Source organism: Rhinolophus sinicus, linkage group LG12 (genome assembly GCF_036562045.2).
Source record: "Rhinolophus sinicus isolate RSC01 linkage group LG12, ASM3656204v1, whole genome shotgun sequence".
NCBI classification, from domain to species: domain Eukaryota; kingdom Metazoa; phylum Chordata; class Mammalia; order Chiroptera; family Rhinolophidae; genus Rhinolophus; species Rhinolophus sinicus.
In genome coordinates, this window is record NC_133761.1 from 50415719 (window position 1) to 50431674 (window position 15956).

General features: G+C 37.7%; 1 protein-coding gene and 1 pseudogene across 4 annotated transcripts in view; both read left to right on the plus strand.

The window, feature by feature from the left end:
• Positions 1 to 10322, plus strand: part of EXO1 (exonuclease 1) — a 34598-nt gene extending 24276 nt beyond the window's left edge. For 3 of the 4 annotated variants that reach the window (XM_074316791.1, XM_074316794.1, XM_074316793.1), the window contains 3 exons: positions 1516 to 1617; positions 2658 to 2851; positions 5160 to 6753. In XM_074316791.1, coding sequence (XP_074172892.1) covers positions 1516 to 1617; positions 2658 to 2851; positions 5160 to 5301 — 438 coding nt within the window. In that variant the 3' untranslated portion in view covers positions 5302 to 6753. Of the gene's footprint in view, positions 1 to 1515; positions 1618 to 2657; positions 2852 to 5159; positions 6754 to 9916 lie in introns of those variants that run through there. The other variant, XM_074316792.1, reaches the window with a different exon arrangement.
• A 190-nt stretch (positions 10323 to 10512) lies between these two features.
• LOC109455324 (uncharacterized) lies at positions 10513 to 14719 on the plus strand (annotated as a pseudogene).
• The last annotated feature ends 1237 nt before the right edge of the window (positions 14720 to 15956 follow it).

Below are 15956 nucleotides of genomic sequence, written 5' to 3' on the forward strand. Positions count from 1 at the left end.
CTTCATTCTGCATTTTCTCTTGGCACCATTCGGGTGCCGCCTCAGTTGCCGTCTCTTGAACAGCTTTCATAAAAACATTGCCATCTATTTGTCAGGATACTTCTAAGTCTGCTGAGCTCCTCTGGGGTGTTCTTTTTCCTTTTGCCAGCAGACGTCTTCCTGTTTAGCTCTGTAAGCAGTTAGCCATGTTTTACTAAGAAGCCTTACCAGCTCACATGCTGTGGACCAGTGATGCTGACAGAACTCTCCACACTTCTGTCTTCTGGGCTAACCATTTTTTTGGACTGATGAGTCAGAGAAACACGAATCCTCTCCCCTCACCAAAATAACAAGCTAAACTAGAAATTATTCATTAAGTCATCTCTTGCCTCCAGATGTAGTAAATCGCTATTAGGATAAATCAATTGTTAATTCTCAAAGAACTGGAACATTGACAGTTAACATAAAAACTATATAATCTGTCTTTCAGAAAATATTTCAGAAAGCCACAGTGCCATTGGGGCTTCATTTGAACATCAATTTTTACTGTATGTTTTGAAGAAAATGTTTCTCTTTGGTGGGTCACTATGAAATGCACCAAAACCATACATTCTGTGTGTTTTGAGTTCATTGACCCTATATGAGGTGAATTAATCTTAGGATCTCACTATGTAATCTTTCAGAGATGGTTTAGCCCAGGATCACCACGACTACTGTTAGCTGTGAGTGAAGAATATTCGAGTTTCTATAAGTTACAGTCCAAGTTAATGGAGTATTTTTCACTTTGGTTTTTTTCTTTTTTTTTTTTTTATGTATATAATACTGTGTAGAATCACAAGATAAATATATATTTTTTAAAAACCTTAAAAAATGCAGAAATGTAAAATCTTCTAAATTTCCATTTATTGTCTTTTTAAATTTAACGTTAGTGAGAATCCAGATAGTTCTGTTTTTGATGGAATGGGGGTAGAGGACAGGTCTTAAAGCCATTCATTGCTAAGGGTAACTGCATTCGATATAATACTACTCTACTTCTTAAAAGTAGATGCCTTCTTTTTCTTCGATACTGAACATGTTACACAAGTAAGAGATGTAGAACTATACTGGTTCAACTTTTTGTAGCTAGTGATTTATGAAAACTATTAGCCAAGCTTGCAATGAGACTTACAGTAAGACAGCAGGAGACTTCCCTTATCTGAGTTAGCATTTTGGCAGGCTCCTGAAATGATTCAGAAAAGCCTTCAATTTTAAATGTATACTTTATGTTGCAGAATTTATTCTCCAGCTAAACCATCTTGCTAGTTTCTTCAGTTTAATTTGAAGTGAAACTGGCAAACCTCAGTCTTTTCACATTAGATTCATTTTCTTTTATTCTACCCCAAGCTTTTTATACTTTTTCTGAGACATTACATTTTATTTATGACGATTTTCTCATTTTACTTGTACGTTTTGTTGGATATTGGTTAGTTGTAAAATAAAAAAAAATTCCATAGTAAAAATCTAACTTTCTTTTATTTTTTGATCTGGGGGATCTAGGAATCTGACTGCAATTTTAAGTCACTTGATAATCAAGGTGATCAGGAATCTAAGCTACGTTTATCTCAGTTCTCGAAAAAAGACACACCTCTCAGGCACAAGGTAAAACATTATTTTTTTAATTTCAGAAGCAGTGCATGATTATTACCAGAAAATAAGTATAAGCAAAATTTAAAAATTCAAATGCCCATATTTTTTTTACACAAAAATTTCTCCTTTCAAATCTTCTAGGACCATGTTTGTGCTTGATTGTAGGTGTTTTAAGTTGTGAAACCTGCCATTTTCTCTCGTGGTATAAAGATCTTTTTCTGTGGACTTCCTTAGCATTATTTGTAATAACTATAGTCATGTGCCACTTCACCAGGGGGATCCGTTCTGAGAAATGCATCATAAGATGATTTTGTCGTGCGAGCGTCACAGAGTGCACAGCCAGGCTATCTGGGGTGGCCTGTTGCTCCCAGGTCACCAACCTGCACAGCATGTTACCGCACAGAACACGAGATTAAATCAAGCACAGGAGAAAGCGATGCAATACAGGGGCTGTAAACATGGCATGTGTGAAACTGCCGCCCACATAACACTGCTCGCTGTTTTACAGCAAATTTTTTTTCTAAGTAGAAAGAGTACATTCTAAAATACCAATAGAAGTATAGTAAATACGTAAACCAGTGACATAGTCATTTATTACTGTTAAGTTACAGCCAGGGGCATGTTCAGTGCTTAGTTAGGATGGAAAAGGCATGAAACTTTATCATAAGTATGTATGTATAGGAAAAACCACAGTATGTATCTGGTTTGGTACTAACTGCAGTTTCAGGCATACACTGGGTGTCTTGGAACATGTCCCCAGCGGATAAGGGAGTTCCGACTGTAAATGGATTCAGATAGGGATTGCCTAGAGGCAGTGAGGGAGTAAGAAAGACTTTTCTCTTTATTCTTTTATAACTCATAAATTTAGTTCAAGGTGCATATATTACCTGTTAAAATTATTGTGATAATTTTGTAATAGATGTTTGTAAGTAGCACATTTTTACACATTGCTTATAGGTTATTTTTCTGTTCCAGCATATAAAGAATAGTTTGAAATTACTAAAGTTAATTGCTTTAACAGAATAGCATTAAAGTGGGCGTTTAATCTTTAGGTTCCTGGGCTGTATAAATCTAGTTCCATGGACAATCTTTCTACCACCAAGATCAAGCCTCTAGTACGCGCCAGAGTCAGCGGGCTCAGTAAGAAGCCAGCAAGCATTCAGAAGAGAAAACATCCCAATGCTGAGAACAAGCCAGGATTACAGATAAAGATCAATGAGCTCTGGAAAAATTTTGGATTTAAAAAGTGAGTTGCCGTGTTACTTATTCTAAAATAGAATACATTTAGTTTTTTTCTGTAATTTCAGTCCTTCTCCCAACTCTATTTATGTATGTATCAATTTCTCTTTCTCTTACCTAAGAAGACTGTAATATTCCTCTCTTTCTTTTAGCTGACTCTTTGTAAGTATAGTGAAACTTCAGTTTCTATCCCTTCTTTTGGTGAAAATGTGGCAAACTAAAAATCCTTGATTCTCAGCCTGGCTCTGGGTGGCGGCTCTCGCTGTTAAACAAATACTTTTCTTGGCCTTAAGTGTCTCAGCTTCCTTCTTGTCTCTCAGGACTGTAATGAGAATAAAGTTGTTTTAGACATGGGAGGTGGGAAGATAATGCTCCATCATACTTCTGAATTTAAAGCAATTTGTTTCCCTAAATTATCACATCAACAATGGGGAGAGTCATTGAGTTTACATGATGAATTTGCCAGCTTTCTAATCTATGTGGCAAGCGTTGTTTTCAATGTTGACCCTCTAGATCTACGTTTTCTGAACTGCAGTATTTCCTCCTATTAGATTACAAAATTACCTACAGAGTAACATTAATTTATAATTAATCTATTTTCTTCTCCATAAAGCACATGTGCTCAGAATAAAAGTCAAAACAAAAATTACATGAGTGTGACAGGATTAAACCTTATCTAATGGAAATGCCATGTGAGTGGAAACACTGTATATCTAAGTGCTGGGCAATTATTATTATTATTATTTTTTTTTTTTTTTTTTACATCATATAAAGTCTGGGATTAAACCATATAGCAGCAATTCTCAAACTTTTTGCCTTCAGGAACTCTTTACACTCTTAAAAATTTTTGAGGGCTCCCAAATACTTTGTTTTATGTGTGTGTGATATCTGTCAACATTTAAACATCTTTAAAATGGACACTTTGAAAATATTTATTTTTAAACAGTAACAAGCCCATTAAATATTAAAATCAATAGTATATTTTTACAAAAAATAGTTATGTTTTCCAAAACCAAAAAAAAATTGAGAAGTGACATTGTTTTATATTTTTGCAAATCTTTACTGTCTGGTGTAACAGAACTGAGCTGGATTCTTGTATCTCTTATATCTGTTTCTGTATTTGATCTGTTATGTTGTTTTGATTGAAGTATATGAAGAAAATCTGGCCCCACACATATTTGTAGTTTGAAAATGTATCTTTCAATAGCCTTTTTATGTAAGTGTAAATTTTCTTCTTTAATAGTACATTAAAGGTCAACAAGCAGTTGGTTTTTAAGGATAGTTGCAGTGTAGAATATGAAGCCCTACTAATTGACTCTTCATTCTCTGCTACACAGTCCATTGGTCCATAGTGCATCTTTTTACTTTACTTATGTATGATTTTATAACATCACACATTGGTCATTTGGAAAACAGACCTATCTTTCAAATAGTGACACATTTCATTATACAGTATTTAAAAAGCACAATCTTATCATCAAAGTCTGAGCTTGGGAAGCTGTCAAGTGGCAGATACAAGTTTTCCAAAATTCGAATTTTCACTTGAAAGCTTGAATTTTATCCTTGGCAATGAATACTGTTAGTTGCTTTGTTTGAAGTAACAGTCTCTCTGTTCATTTTAGAGAAGCCCTTTACCAAATACCCAAATTTGAATAACCATAGTGTTACGCATGCTTTTACTTGAGATAATTCATCATATTTCAGTATGCAACAAAAGTCAGTATTCAACAAAAGTGCATTCCGTGTGTTTCCCTTTTTTTGTCACAGAATATTAAGAAGTTGAGATGGTTGAGATTTAATGAAATTAATGGTTTTTACTACTTCATCAAGAATGTTCTTAAGTGAGACTAGCTTTTTATTTTAACTATAAATATGTAGAGGTGGAGAATACCAGTACCTTTTCCAGCAAAAAAAAAAAAAAAAAAACTTGAGTAAAAGGAAGGGCTAAAACGTTTGTTCACACCTCACTTATGTTGGCTCGTAGCCAGACCTGAGAAGGGCGCTAAGGAGGAAAGAAATAACGTTTCTTTACTGGAATCATTCTGCCTCAGCTAGTATAATATATCTGGTAGTGACCTAGCACCTACTGTGAAATGTAATTTAGAAAGTGGGAAGGGGCACTCTGAGGAAAACTCAGATTTTATTGGACATCATACTCAGAGGAGAACCTGAGTGTGCAGGTAATGAATTAGGGCAAATTATCCAATGAAGGGTCTTGTCTTCTTTATCTACCTCTATTTTATTGAGATAGATGATTCTTTAGTAATCCCTACCCTAAAAACACTAAATTTACCTTACTCTATTCTATTTTGCAGAGATTCTGAAAAGCTTCCTTCTTGTAAGAAGCCCGATCCCCTGTCTCCAGTTAAAGATAATATCCAACTAACTCCAGAAACAGAAGAAGATATATTTAACAAACCTGAGTGTACACGTGTTCAGAGAGCAATATTCCCATGAACACAGGCAGATGGGAGCCTATTGCCTGTAAGAGACTTTATCAATTTGAAATCCTGCTTAGGAATGAGACCATTGTTACCAGTCTGAAAGACTCATTCTTAGATTTATGCCATTTTTAACACTTAAGAGTACATTTTGTATATTAACTGTGTAATTGTTTTATTTTTGTATATTAACTGTGTAATTGTTTCTTTTGTTCAGCTTTTTATATTTTTTCATAAGGAGCTAATGAGAGAAAGAATTTTATTTTTGACAATTTGGGGAAGTTTTAATGTTAACTGGGCAAGTCTGGAATTTATAAAAATCAACTAAAGAGTTCTGCAATATTGAATATAAGGATGGTAAATGGAAAACCACCATCCTGGCATCATTTTTATCCCAAAGGAAATCATTGTATTTCTCCACGCTTTTGAGTTTTCCCACCTGCTCTTCCTGTCTATCTTTCAGTATTGAATTGAAAATAAACTTACTGGGCTGGGAGGGGTCGTTGGAAGGCTTTAAGATCATTGCTCAAACGGGACAGTGCTCTTTTATCCCTAAAGAGACTGGGTTACAGATTGACAGTGAAAGAAAGTTCCTTTTAGCTTTATGTGAAAGGAAGTACTTCTTTTATCATTTATATTCTTCAAAATAGCCTGTTTTTCTTAATACGTCTTTTTTGAAGTATGGGCTAAAAATTCCTTAACATATATTTAAAACTAGTGTCCTAGGTGCAATATAAGATACTAACATTGCAAAGTCTATATACTATATACACTCTACAAAGTAATAGGCAGATACCTGGAAAGACAGCCAAAGCTGTACAAGTGAAGATCGGACATGAAGTAAAGCAATTTAATAAAAGTATCTAAGATATAGAATATAAAGGACAGGGACCCAGAGTATTTTAAATTTTAAATGAGTTTTAGTAGAAGACTTTTGAATAAAGCGGTCTGAATAGAGCAAAAACACAAGCTAAGAAACAGAATAAAATTTTACAAAGGAAACAGAAATAAAACCAATCTGAAAAAGACCAAATCCAAAGAACAGAAGCAAATTTGAATTTTCTATGAATGTTTCCTGCTAGAGAATAAATTAAGAATCTGAATCAAACATTGTCTACAAATGTTTATCTTCTCACCCATTTAAAATGTCACTTAAATAACAAAAGGAAGAAAACATACTATCAACACAAAGGTTAACAGAAGAAGACGAGACATCAGGCAAAGAAACTGAGTTAGCAACAAAATCTTTTCTGCAGTGGCAGAAACTACAAGAGGTAAAAGTTGAGATGGGTTCAGTGAACGGAAATGTCATGCAGGGTCCTCAGAAGCAGGGGCTTGAAGTCAGGCTGTACCTGGGATTGGCTGAAAACATTTACAGTTAGTGTGGGAGAAGGGGAAATGGCAGCAGTGCCATCATCGTTCAATCTTCAAATCCCCGCAACTGGATAACAAAAATGCATGAACAACATTACAACAAGTTTAGGTGACATGATGTCCTTAAGTCCCAAAATATAAGTAGGTGAAAACAAGCCACCAACAGCCACAAGATGGACTGGAATCAATTCAGAAGTAGGGAAAGGGAAGAGGACTTGAGAAAAACGCACAGTGGAGCAAGGTGGAAACAGCATTTGAAATGGAGAGGCTTTGCCCGCTCCAGTGGTGTGTGAGTGCAAGAGGTCTGCAGTAATGTCTGAAGGACTGGAGCAAAAACTGATATGCCACAGTACCCTTCTACAATAGGGTCCCCCACAGAAGAGAAACAGAAGTTAAACCAAAATTGAGCAGGGGAGAGGAGACATGAAGACAGGTGAAAATAGAAGTGGAAGAAACAACCAAGAAAGCTCAGCAGAATACCCTGTTTTTGAACACTTAAAAAACTTAAGTTCCAGAAGCTCCCATGAGCCATGCTTCCTTCTCAAAGTTTAAGAAAACTAATTATACTTCCAAAGAAACCACAGAAAAGTTTTTAGATCAATCTATCTCTTACAAAGTTAATATTAAAAAAAAAATTGGGCAGAATAACGTCTTTATAGATAATGAAAATCTACCAGAAAGGCCCACAGAGCAGATCAAAACTAGTTCATTTGAAAATGTGTTAAAAGTTGTTAAAATAGTATAGGATATAAAGGAAATTTAGAATTTGGAAAACTCAGAAACAAGACAAACTCAGGAAAGCATTAAAAATAAGCATTTCAGAAATGAAGACTGAACACAAGCAAACACTACAGATAAGAAAGACTTAAGGATAGGAAGTTACAAATATTGACAATAAATAGAGACAGAAAGCCCAATATACAGATAACAAGAGTCTCTGAAGAAGAAAAAAACTATAATTTTAGAAAACTTCCCTAATTTGATTTAAAACTATCTTTAAAGTGCACTCTTGTACTTAAGATTATTGATTCAAGGCAGCCAACACCAAGACATAGTACAAAGGTACTTTAAAGAAAAAATCCTTTGGATAGGCAAAAAAGCAAGTGACATGTAGGAAAAAAAAGAATGAGTTGACCAGACATTCCTACAATTATTCTTTATGCCTAAAGAAAATTAGTAACTCTTTAAATAGATACTCAAGGAAAAGTATAAGCAAAGGATTTTGTATCCAACAAAATTGACTCAAATATGAAGAACACAGACAAACATCCAACATACAAGAATTTGGGAGTATTGTTCCCTTAAGCTTGAACTGAGGAATCTTCAGCAAATGAGCTCCAATAGGTAACCAAAACAACTGGAGAAACAGCATCATAAAGACTGGTGGTAGACATTAAACATAGTTACATGCACAATTAAAAATTAGAGTTAAGAGGGAGGAAGTATAGTGTGCAGAGGCTATATGCCCAGGTGACATGGGTAGACCACAGAAAAGGGGAACACATGGGCAGAAACACTGTTTAGCTAGTGGCAGCCTGGTAGTGTTATTTTAGGACTTGCGTGTATAACATAGATAGAATAAATGAATATGGGATGTTTTAACTCATCCCATCTTGAGAATCGGGGTTCTTGATGTGGAAAAAAGGAGATACAGACAGGTTAGTTAAAATCAAAGTTTGTAGCTATGAATTTGAATTGGAAATGCTGATAGAAACTTAAGAATACATAAAAATTTATATGTATGTATACACACAGTATGTGCATACATATACACTGCACACACTGAAGAAACCTAGAAAAAAAATCAATCCAGTACCAATGAGCATTCCTATTATTCAGCTTATAGTTTTAAAACACCATTTTTTATCGAAAGAAACCAGAGCTTCTTAGGAAAACAGTATGGGAAGACATGTAAGAAGATACACCTGCAATATCTTGTTAAATTAGAACTCATCACAAGCTACTATATAATTTCAAAATGATTTAGGAGCTAACTTGAAGAGCCTCCCACTGTGCAAATATGGGAAATTTTTATCTTAAAAAAGGATGATTGCAATTTATGGAAACCCATCACAAATCATTGGTCACCTGCATTGGGATGAAAGAGTCCCAATTCATTATGTTGAAAACGTAAACACAAAGGAGAAATATCAAGCATTTTTCCTGTCCCACTGGGTATCCAAACAGCAGATGAAGGAGAAAAAGTCCCATTTTAGTGTTCTAATAATGAACAAGACGAGATCACCATTTTGTAACCCCCACTGGATTAGAGGTTTTAGACTTTGAGCATCAGCCACTGCTAGTGTCACAAAGATAGACAACCAGACATGCTCTTCCTCTTAATGAAAGCACTCACCATCCTCTATCATCGTGCCATGCCTCGAGATGAGTGTGCTCCTCTGGGTCCGCTGACGGAAGTGCGGGAGATATGACAGGAGTGTGAGGGATGGCAGCACAAGTGTACAGTGTGCTAAATCCAGAGTGAGAAGGTATGGGTTAAATGCCCTGGGAATTTCAACAGATAAATTGTAAAAAAAAAAAAATGAGGGGGGCGGGATAGAGAGGGAAATTCCATATTTAAAAAATGGTCAAAACTAAACTAGGTCATTTAGAGACATACACTTTGGTGATAAAACTAGACATACAAAAAAATGATAACTAAAATTCAGGATAGTGGTTATGCTGGGGAGGGGAAGGGCACTGATTGGTAGAACAAAGCACGTGGAGGGGATTTTGGGAGTGGCTGGCAAAGTTTTATTTGGTGGCCTTATGACAGGCTTTGTCTTCTAATAACATAATAGCAATATTATTAAGCTATCCATATCATAAGGTAAGCTGTTTGCCTTATAATAATTAAGCAATTTAGCTGTTTTATGTGGTTTTCCCTATTTTCTGTTTTACAACAATTTTCTTTTTAAAAATAGCATTATTTTATCAAACTGAAGATGTAATTGATTGTATTAGGTTGGTGCAAAATTAATTGCGGTTTAAAAGGTTAAAAATAATTGCAAAAACCACAATTACTTTTGCGCGAAACTAATAAATGACTTCTAGCTCCCAGACACTACATATCTGAAGTCTTTTTAAACACATTTTGGTGTTGGACACTTGTTGACTCATGGATTATGGGAGGCAGAAGAATAATTGAAAGAATTCCATTAGGAATCAGAAGTCTTGGTCTGTAATTCTGACTTACCTAAAACTCTTAAGTGATTTTGGGTAAATCACTGAACTTTTGTTTTCCTTTTTTCTCACAGGACAGACATGACGGGTTGACCTATAACTCAGAAACTGCAACTCCAAAATCCTGTGGACCACACACTCAATTCTTTGATGTACGAATAACTATTTAAAGACTATTCCAAAAGCTCCACAAGATGGCAGCTCCCCCACACTGCTTAATGTCTGAAGACAAATTCCAGACATTTTCTAGCAGCTTTGTCTATTTTTTAAAAGTAATCCACCCTCTTCCACATTGTTTTTTATTTATTTTAATTACACAAGTAGGGCACAAATATATTCCCATTTATAAAAATTTCAGCATTACAGACCAACTTCAAGACTTTTGATTACTTTCATTCTAATCCCCGCCCCATATGAGCTTGGTGGGTATTTTATTCTTTATAAAGTTGTTTTCTGTGCTTTTTAAAAATATAATTTCTGCAACTAACTTTTTTTAATCCACATGATTTTAACATCTTTTCTATTAATATGCATTAATATGTTAACTTTAATTACTCTTTAACTCCATAAAGTGCATGTCATAATTTACTTATTTCTTAATTAATGATTTAAATTATTTTTTTTTAGTATTTAAACAGTGTTCCATTGAATACTTGTGTTGCATTTTGAAAAAAGTGAAGACTTTCACAACATTTCATGGTAATTAAGATTTTGAAGCGAATTTGTTAAACCAAAGTATGATCTTTAAATGATTGATTAGCCACAAAGATATATAGTCAATTCACAGAAAAGGGACTGAAAGAAAGAAAACGACTTGACAGTCTTCCTTGGAAGCATTCAGGTTTACTCCATTCCATGATGTAAACTATTTGAGATACCTTTCCTTTTAGGGCATTTGACAGGTATGTTTTTGTCTTAGACTGGATTAGATCTAAGCAGCAAATGGCCCAGTTAATGCAGAGAATGGAAGCAAAAAAGAGGAATGGTTAAGTGTGGCCACCTCAGTGAGGGTGGGTACTGTGCCTTGGTTACCTCTGTATCCTCTACAATGGGAAGGAAATATTTGCTGGGGATAAGCCAGAGCTCATAGTTCATGTACACGAGAAAAGTTAAGTATAAATGTGTTTGATGATATTAATGTAAAATGAGTTGTACCTACAGCAAATATTCCTGAAGAAAAGTATAGGCCCCTCTTTGGGATGTTGGTAGGATTTGGAACCTGCCTGGGCTTGAATAGGATGGAGATAGATAAGAGGCAGGGACTTGATGTGCTGAAAACTTAGAGAAGGGAATGCACAGAGTAAGTTTGCAGAAAAGACTAGCCCAGCCAGATCCAAGCGCTTGCATTGGGGGAATGAGACAAGGGTTTGATTTTCAGGGTGTGAATGAGGCTGTGAAGGGTCTTAAAGGGAGTTTGGACTCAACTTCCAGGCAGCAGAGTCATGACGGTTTCTGAGTGGCCTGTTTCTGTTCTTATCTCCATTCTTAGTTCTGAAGTCCAGTGAGCAATCCTTGTGTGCAATTGGTTAGGAAAGGGAAGAGGTATGTAGCCAAGTAGTAGAAGCTGGACTATAATTCCAGTCAGAATACCAACCCCCAACCCCAAATTCACTCTTATTTACATATCACACTTGCGATCTTACTTTTTACTTGCGTCTTTATTATTGTCTGTCTCGTCAATAAGCTGTAAGTTCCATGAAGACAGGTAAACAATAAATACAGGACTACAATACTGGTATTTGCCCTTCATTGTACTCGCAGCACCTCCCGCAGTGGCTGTAATAGGGTAAGTATCTAATAAAGTTTTCGGAGTGAATGAATGAATGAATATCACTGTGAAGTCAAAATAATGATGACCATTTTTACAGAAGAGGAAACAGAAGCTCGGAAAAAATAACTCCCGTGGTAGCCATCCTTCAGGATGGCCCGTGATGGGCCCTGCCTCCTGGATTCACGCCCTTGCATAGCTCTTCCTACACTGAATAGGGCTCCTTTGTGGAAACAATAGGATGGTGTGGAAATGACAGTGTGTGACTTCTGAGCTAGGACGTAACATACTGTGTGATCTCACTTATATGTGGAGTCCTTGTTTTCCTCTCCCTTATGACTTTTTTTTCAATTACAGTTGACATACAATATTATATTAGTTTCAGGTGTATAACACAGCGATTAGACATTTATATAACTTATGAGGTGATCACCCCGATAAATCTCATTAGTACCCATCTGAACACCATATAGTTATTACAATATTATTGACTATATTCCTTATCCTATATTTTACATCCCTGTGACTATTTTGTAACCCTCGACAGGCGATAGTGGAGCACCACTCCTGGGAGAAGTTCTTGCCTCCAGCTGGACAAGACCAAGCTCCTGATCCCACAGGAGCTGGTCCCGCAGGAGCTGGTCCCGCAGGGGCTGACCATGACCCAGTTCCTGAGCGACATCTGGTAGGTGACAAGGTGCACATAGCAGAGGGCAGGGGGCGGTGGGGTGCTGGATGGACCTGGGATTTTGGGAATAATGGAATCTGGCAGAGTGAGAGGGAGAAGAATTTATGCTTCACCTTTTCCCTTTAATTATGCCTTAAAAAAGAATGATCTCATGAATAGCCCTTTCCCACCAGGTTAGCTTTCTGTCTTCCTGCCCCTCTCTCCACGCCAGGAGCCACATGGTCCTCGGGGCCACTGAAGCCTTTTACTTGCTAGTGAACAACAAGAGTACAGTCAGCATGAGCATGACCATGGCCGAGATCTACCAGGATTACAGGGACGAGGACGGCTTCGTGTACATGACCTACGCCTCCCAGGAGATGTTCGGCTGAGGGGCCTGAGGCCCCAGGGATGGAGCAGCCTGCGGGGCGGACCCTGCCATCCTCTCCAGCTGCAGGACCAACCGACCGGCTTCCTCCTGCGCGCGGTGGACCCACGGGGAGCAGGGCCGCCCCGCAAGAGCGGCGCCCACGGGACAGGTAGGCCGGCCGCCCTGTCCCCTTTAGTGCGCATGCCCTGTGTTCTCTGGGAAAACGCGGTGCTCCCGGGAGTTTTGTAAATAATGATCTTCGGGGTAAGAGGTGGTTCCACATGCGGTGGTTCTGTGCGATGGCGAAGTGTCTTCCGTGGTGGAGGCCGCAGACCCTGGAATTTGGTGTCACCTGGTGCGGCCGGAGTCCGGTGGATGCTCCGTCATAGAGAACCTGGGCCTGCGCGTGGGACTGGCTCTGCAGCACTGAGGAGCCCGTGTGAGCCTGGGGCGGGCTCGTGGGGTGTGGGGGGCGCTTATCTGAGTCATTAGATTATTGTTATATTCCTCTGCATTCACTCAACTCGGTTATTTCTTCTTTTGTTCTTGACTGTGCCACACAGGTTTATGCCAAGGTTTCACATAATGTCAATGATTAGCCTTCCTTAGAATAGAATTTTCAAAATTATTGATTGTACTTAAATCTTCATTATGAAGCAGGCTTTGTTCAAAGCATTCTATATGTATTAACTTCTAATAATCACCCTACATGTTAAGTGCTGTTATTCCCATTTTAAAGATGAGGAAATTGAGCCAGAGAAAAGTCAAGAAAAATAAGCCTGGAAGGAACTATGTCAAGGCATCACCAGCGAGTGTTACTGGGACAGACTCCATCCAAAACAATCTGATAATACCTGTTCAAATTGAAAATTCACATATCTTTTGATGCAGCAATTCCATTTCTAAGGGTATTTTATGATATGCTCACACATTTGCAAAATATATATGTGCAAGCTGACATAACATACTCTGGAAAAATAAAAATAAAACATCCATCAAGGAGAACTTGTTAAATAATTATGATATTTGACTGACCATTATGCAACTATCTGATAGAAAGATGAAACTTTATAAGCTCATGGAATAATCTCCAAGGTACATTTTAAATGAAAAGAACTTAGATACATATATATTAAATGGTTTGTATTTTCTGTTACTATTTGCTTTAAATAAAAGAAGGGAGAAGAATATGCATAGTTTTTAATGTATCTTATCGTATGTAGAATTTTGGTTGCTTTCAGGGAGAGAAAATGAGTGGAGACAGGGAATTTTTTATTAAGATTTTCTTTTTTTTTTTTTATAGCAGTTTTACATTTACAACAAAATTGAAAGAAATGTGCAGAGATTCCCCAGATACTCCCAGCTTCCACATACTCATAGCTTCCTCCAATTAACAACATCAACTACCCAAAGGTACATTTTTTCCAAGGATGAACCTACATTGATACCTCAAAATCAGTGAAAGTCCATAGTTGACATTAGGGTTCCCTCTTTGTTAGGCCATATTTAGGCCAGGAACAGGAACATTCTTATCTTAAAAGCCATCTAGTCTTGTTTTGTACCTTGTACCTGCTGGCTCGTGTTTGCCTTAGGCCTGGAGAAGCCGCCTGGAATGTAGAAACCATCTTATCCTGTCTTGCTTTGTACTTTGTTTGTCTCATAGGGACTTGTGATCAGAGGACCTGGGTCCAGACGGAGTCCTGGGGGCCAGGGTTTGGAACCGGAGGGCTTGGTCATGCCCCAAAACCCTTGGCTGCTAGAGACAAACAAGGAAAACCCCCTGAAGCATTGAAGATGGAACAACCTCATTTACCCGCTCCGATAAAACTCCATACCCCTTTTTGGTCGGAGAGGTTATGGTCTTTTCTAGCCTGACCTCCCGCAGCTCAAACACGCCAAATAAATTCTAATAGGCCAATTTTGGTCTCCCGTGACTCATTCCTCTGGCCGTGCCTACCACTCTTGGTGGTGTACAGTCTTTGGGTTTGGAAAAATATATAATCACATGTATGGATCATTATATTATACAAATTATTTTCATTGCCCTAAAAAGGAATTTTTTCACTCTGTGCTCTTTAGTACCTCTTGAGTTTGAATCATGTAAATGAATTACCCAGTAAAAAAAATTCTATTTCGTAATTTAAAATATCATCACCTCCTGGAGTGTAAGCTGCATGGAGGTACGGGACTGTGTCTACCTTGTATTTATTTCAGTTTATATCCCCCAGCACAGTGCCTGGCATACATTAGCCACTTAATTAATAAGTAAATGAATAATTACTATTTTATTGGTGGAATTCCAGGAGATTTTTGTAATTTGTAAATATTCCATAATATACAGTTATTGATTTTTATAAATCAGAAATAGAATTTGTAAGTGGAAAGAAAAGACTCAGATATAGAACTCTCAGACCCAGCCAAATGAGGCCCTTTCCCTGGGTCATCCCTGTGCCTCAGGAAGCCCTTTGAGGAAGACTTTGGAGGGTCTTCGTCAAATTTTTCTAAGACCCCTTCTGTTGGCCAGGACCAGCTAGAGCTGGCAGAGCCATTGCAGCAGGGTGCCACGCATGCAGACCAAATTCCAAGGTGATCTCCAACCTTTAGCCACTGTTCCCCTCTCCGGGTTGGCCAGATGCCCCAAAGAGCCTCAGGGCTTGTGTACATGAGTCGCCCCAGCCTGGCTTGCGGCTGTGCCCTGGTTCTAGAAGGGCCACCAAAGAACAGAGAGCTTCCATTGGCTGGTACACTGTTTCTTTTGTGGAATTTGCATGAAGTGGGCCACCAGTTGGTACTGATACCCTGATTTTGAGTGACTCACTTAAGTCAGACACAGAATTAAGGGTAAATTCAGGGCTTGACAGGATTTGCCACTGAGCCTCGAGCTTGTTTCCATGCAGCCCAAGCACCGGTTCTGGCCTATCTGTGTTCTGACAGTTTTTTCACCAAATTGTTTACATAGACAGGACCCCACAAAAAATATTTGCTGGGGCTCACAGCTCAAGGGTGGCCCTGCTCTGATGTAATCATTTGTGTTATTTAAAAGATTTGAAGCAAGAGCAAATGTAAGTACGTAACGTTCTGACACACCAAAGCAAACATTTTATTCTAGAAGAGAATAAAAGAAACAGATTAATGTTGTTAGGTGGAGAAGTGAGCTAAACCATTACAATCAGAGCTCATACCCACAAATCAGAGTCAGAGGAACCCAATGAGTTATACCGTGGGCTGTTTTTCCAGTTAAAGTCAATAGTTTTACAGTAAATTTTTTAAAAGTTATGAATACATAAACTTCGACTCCCTTGCCTGTTC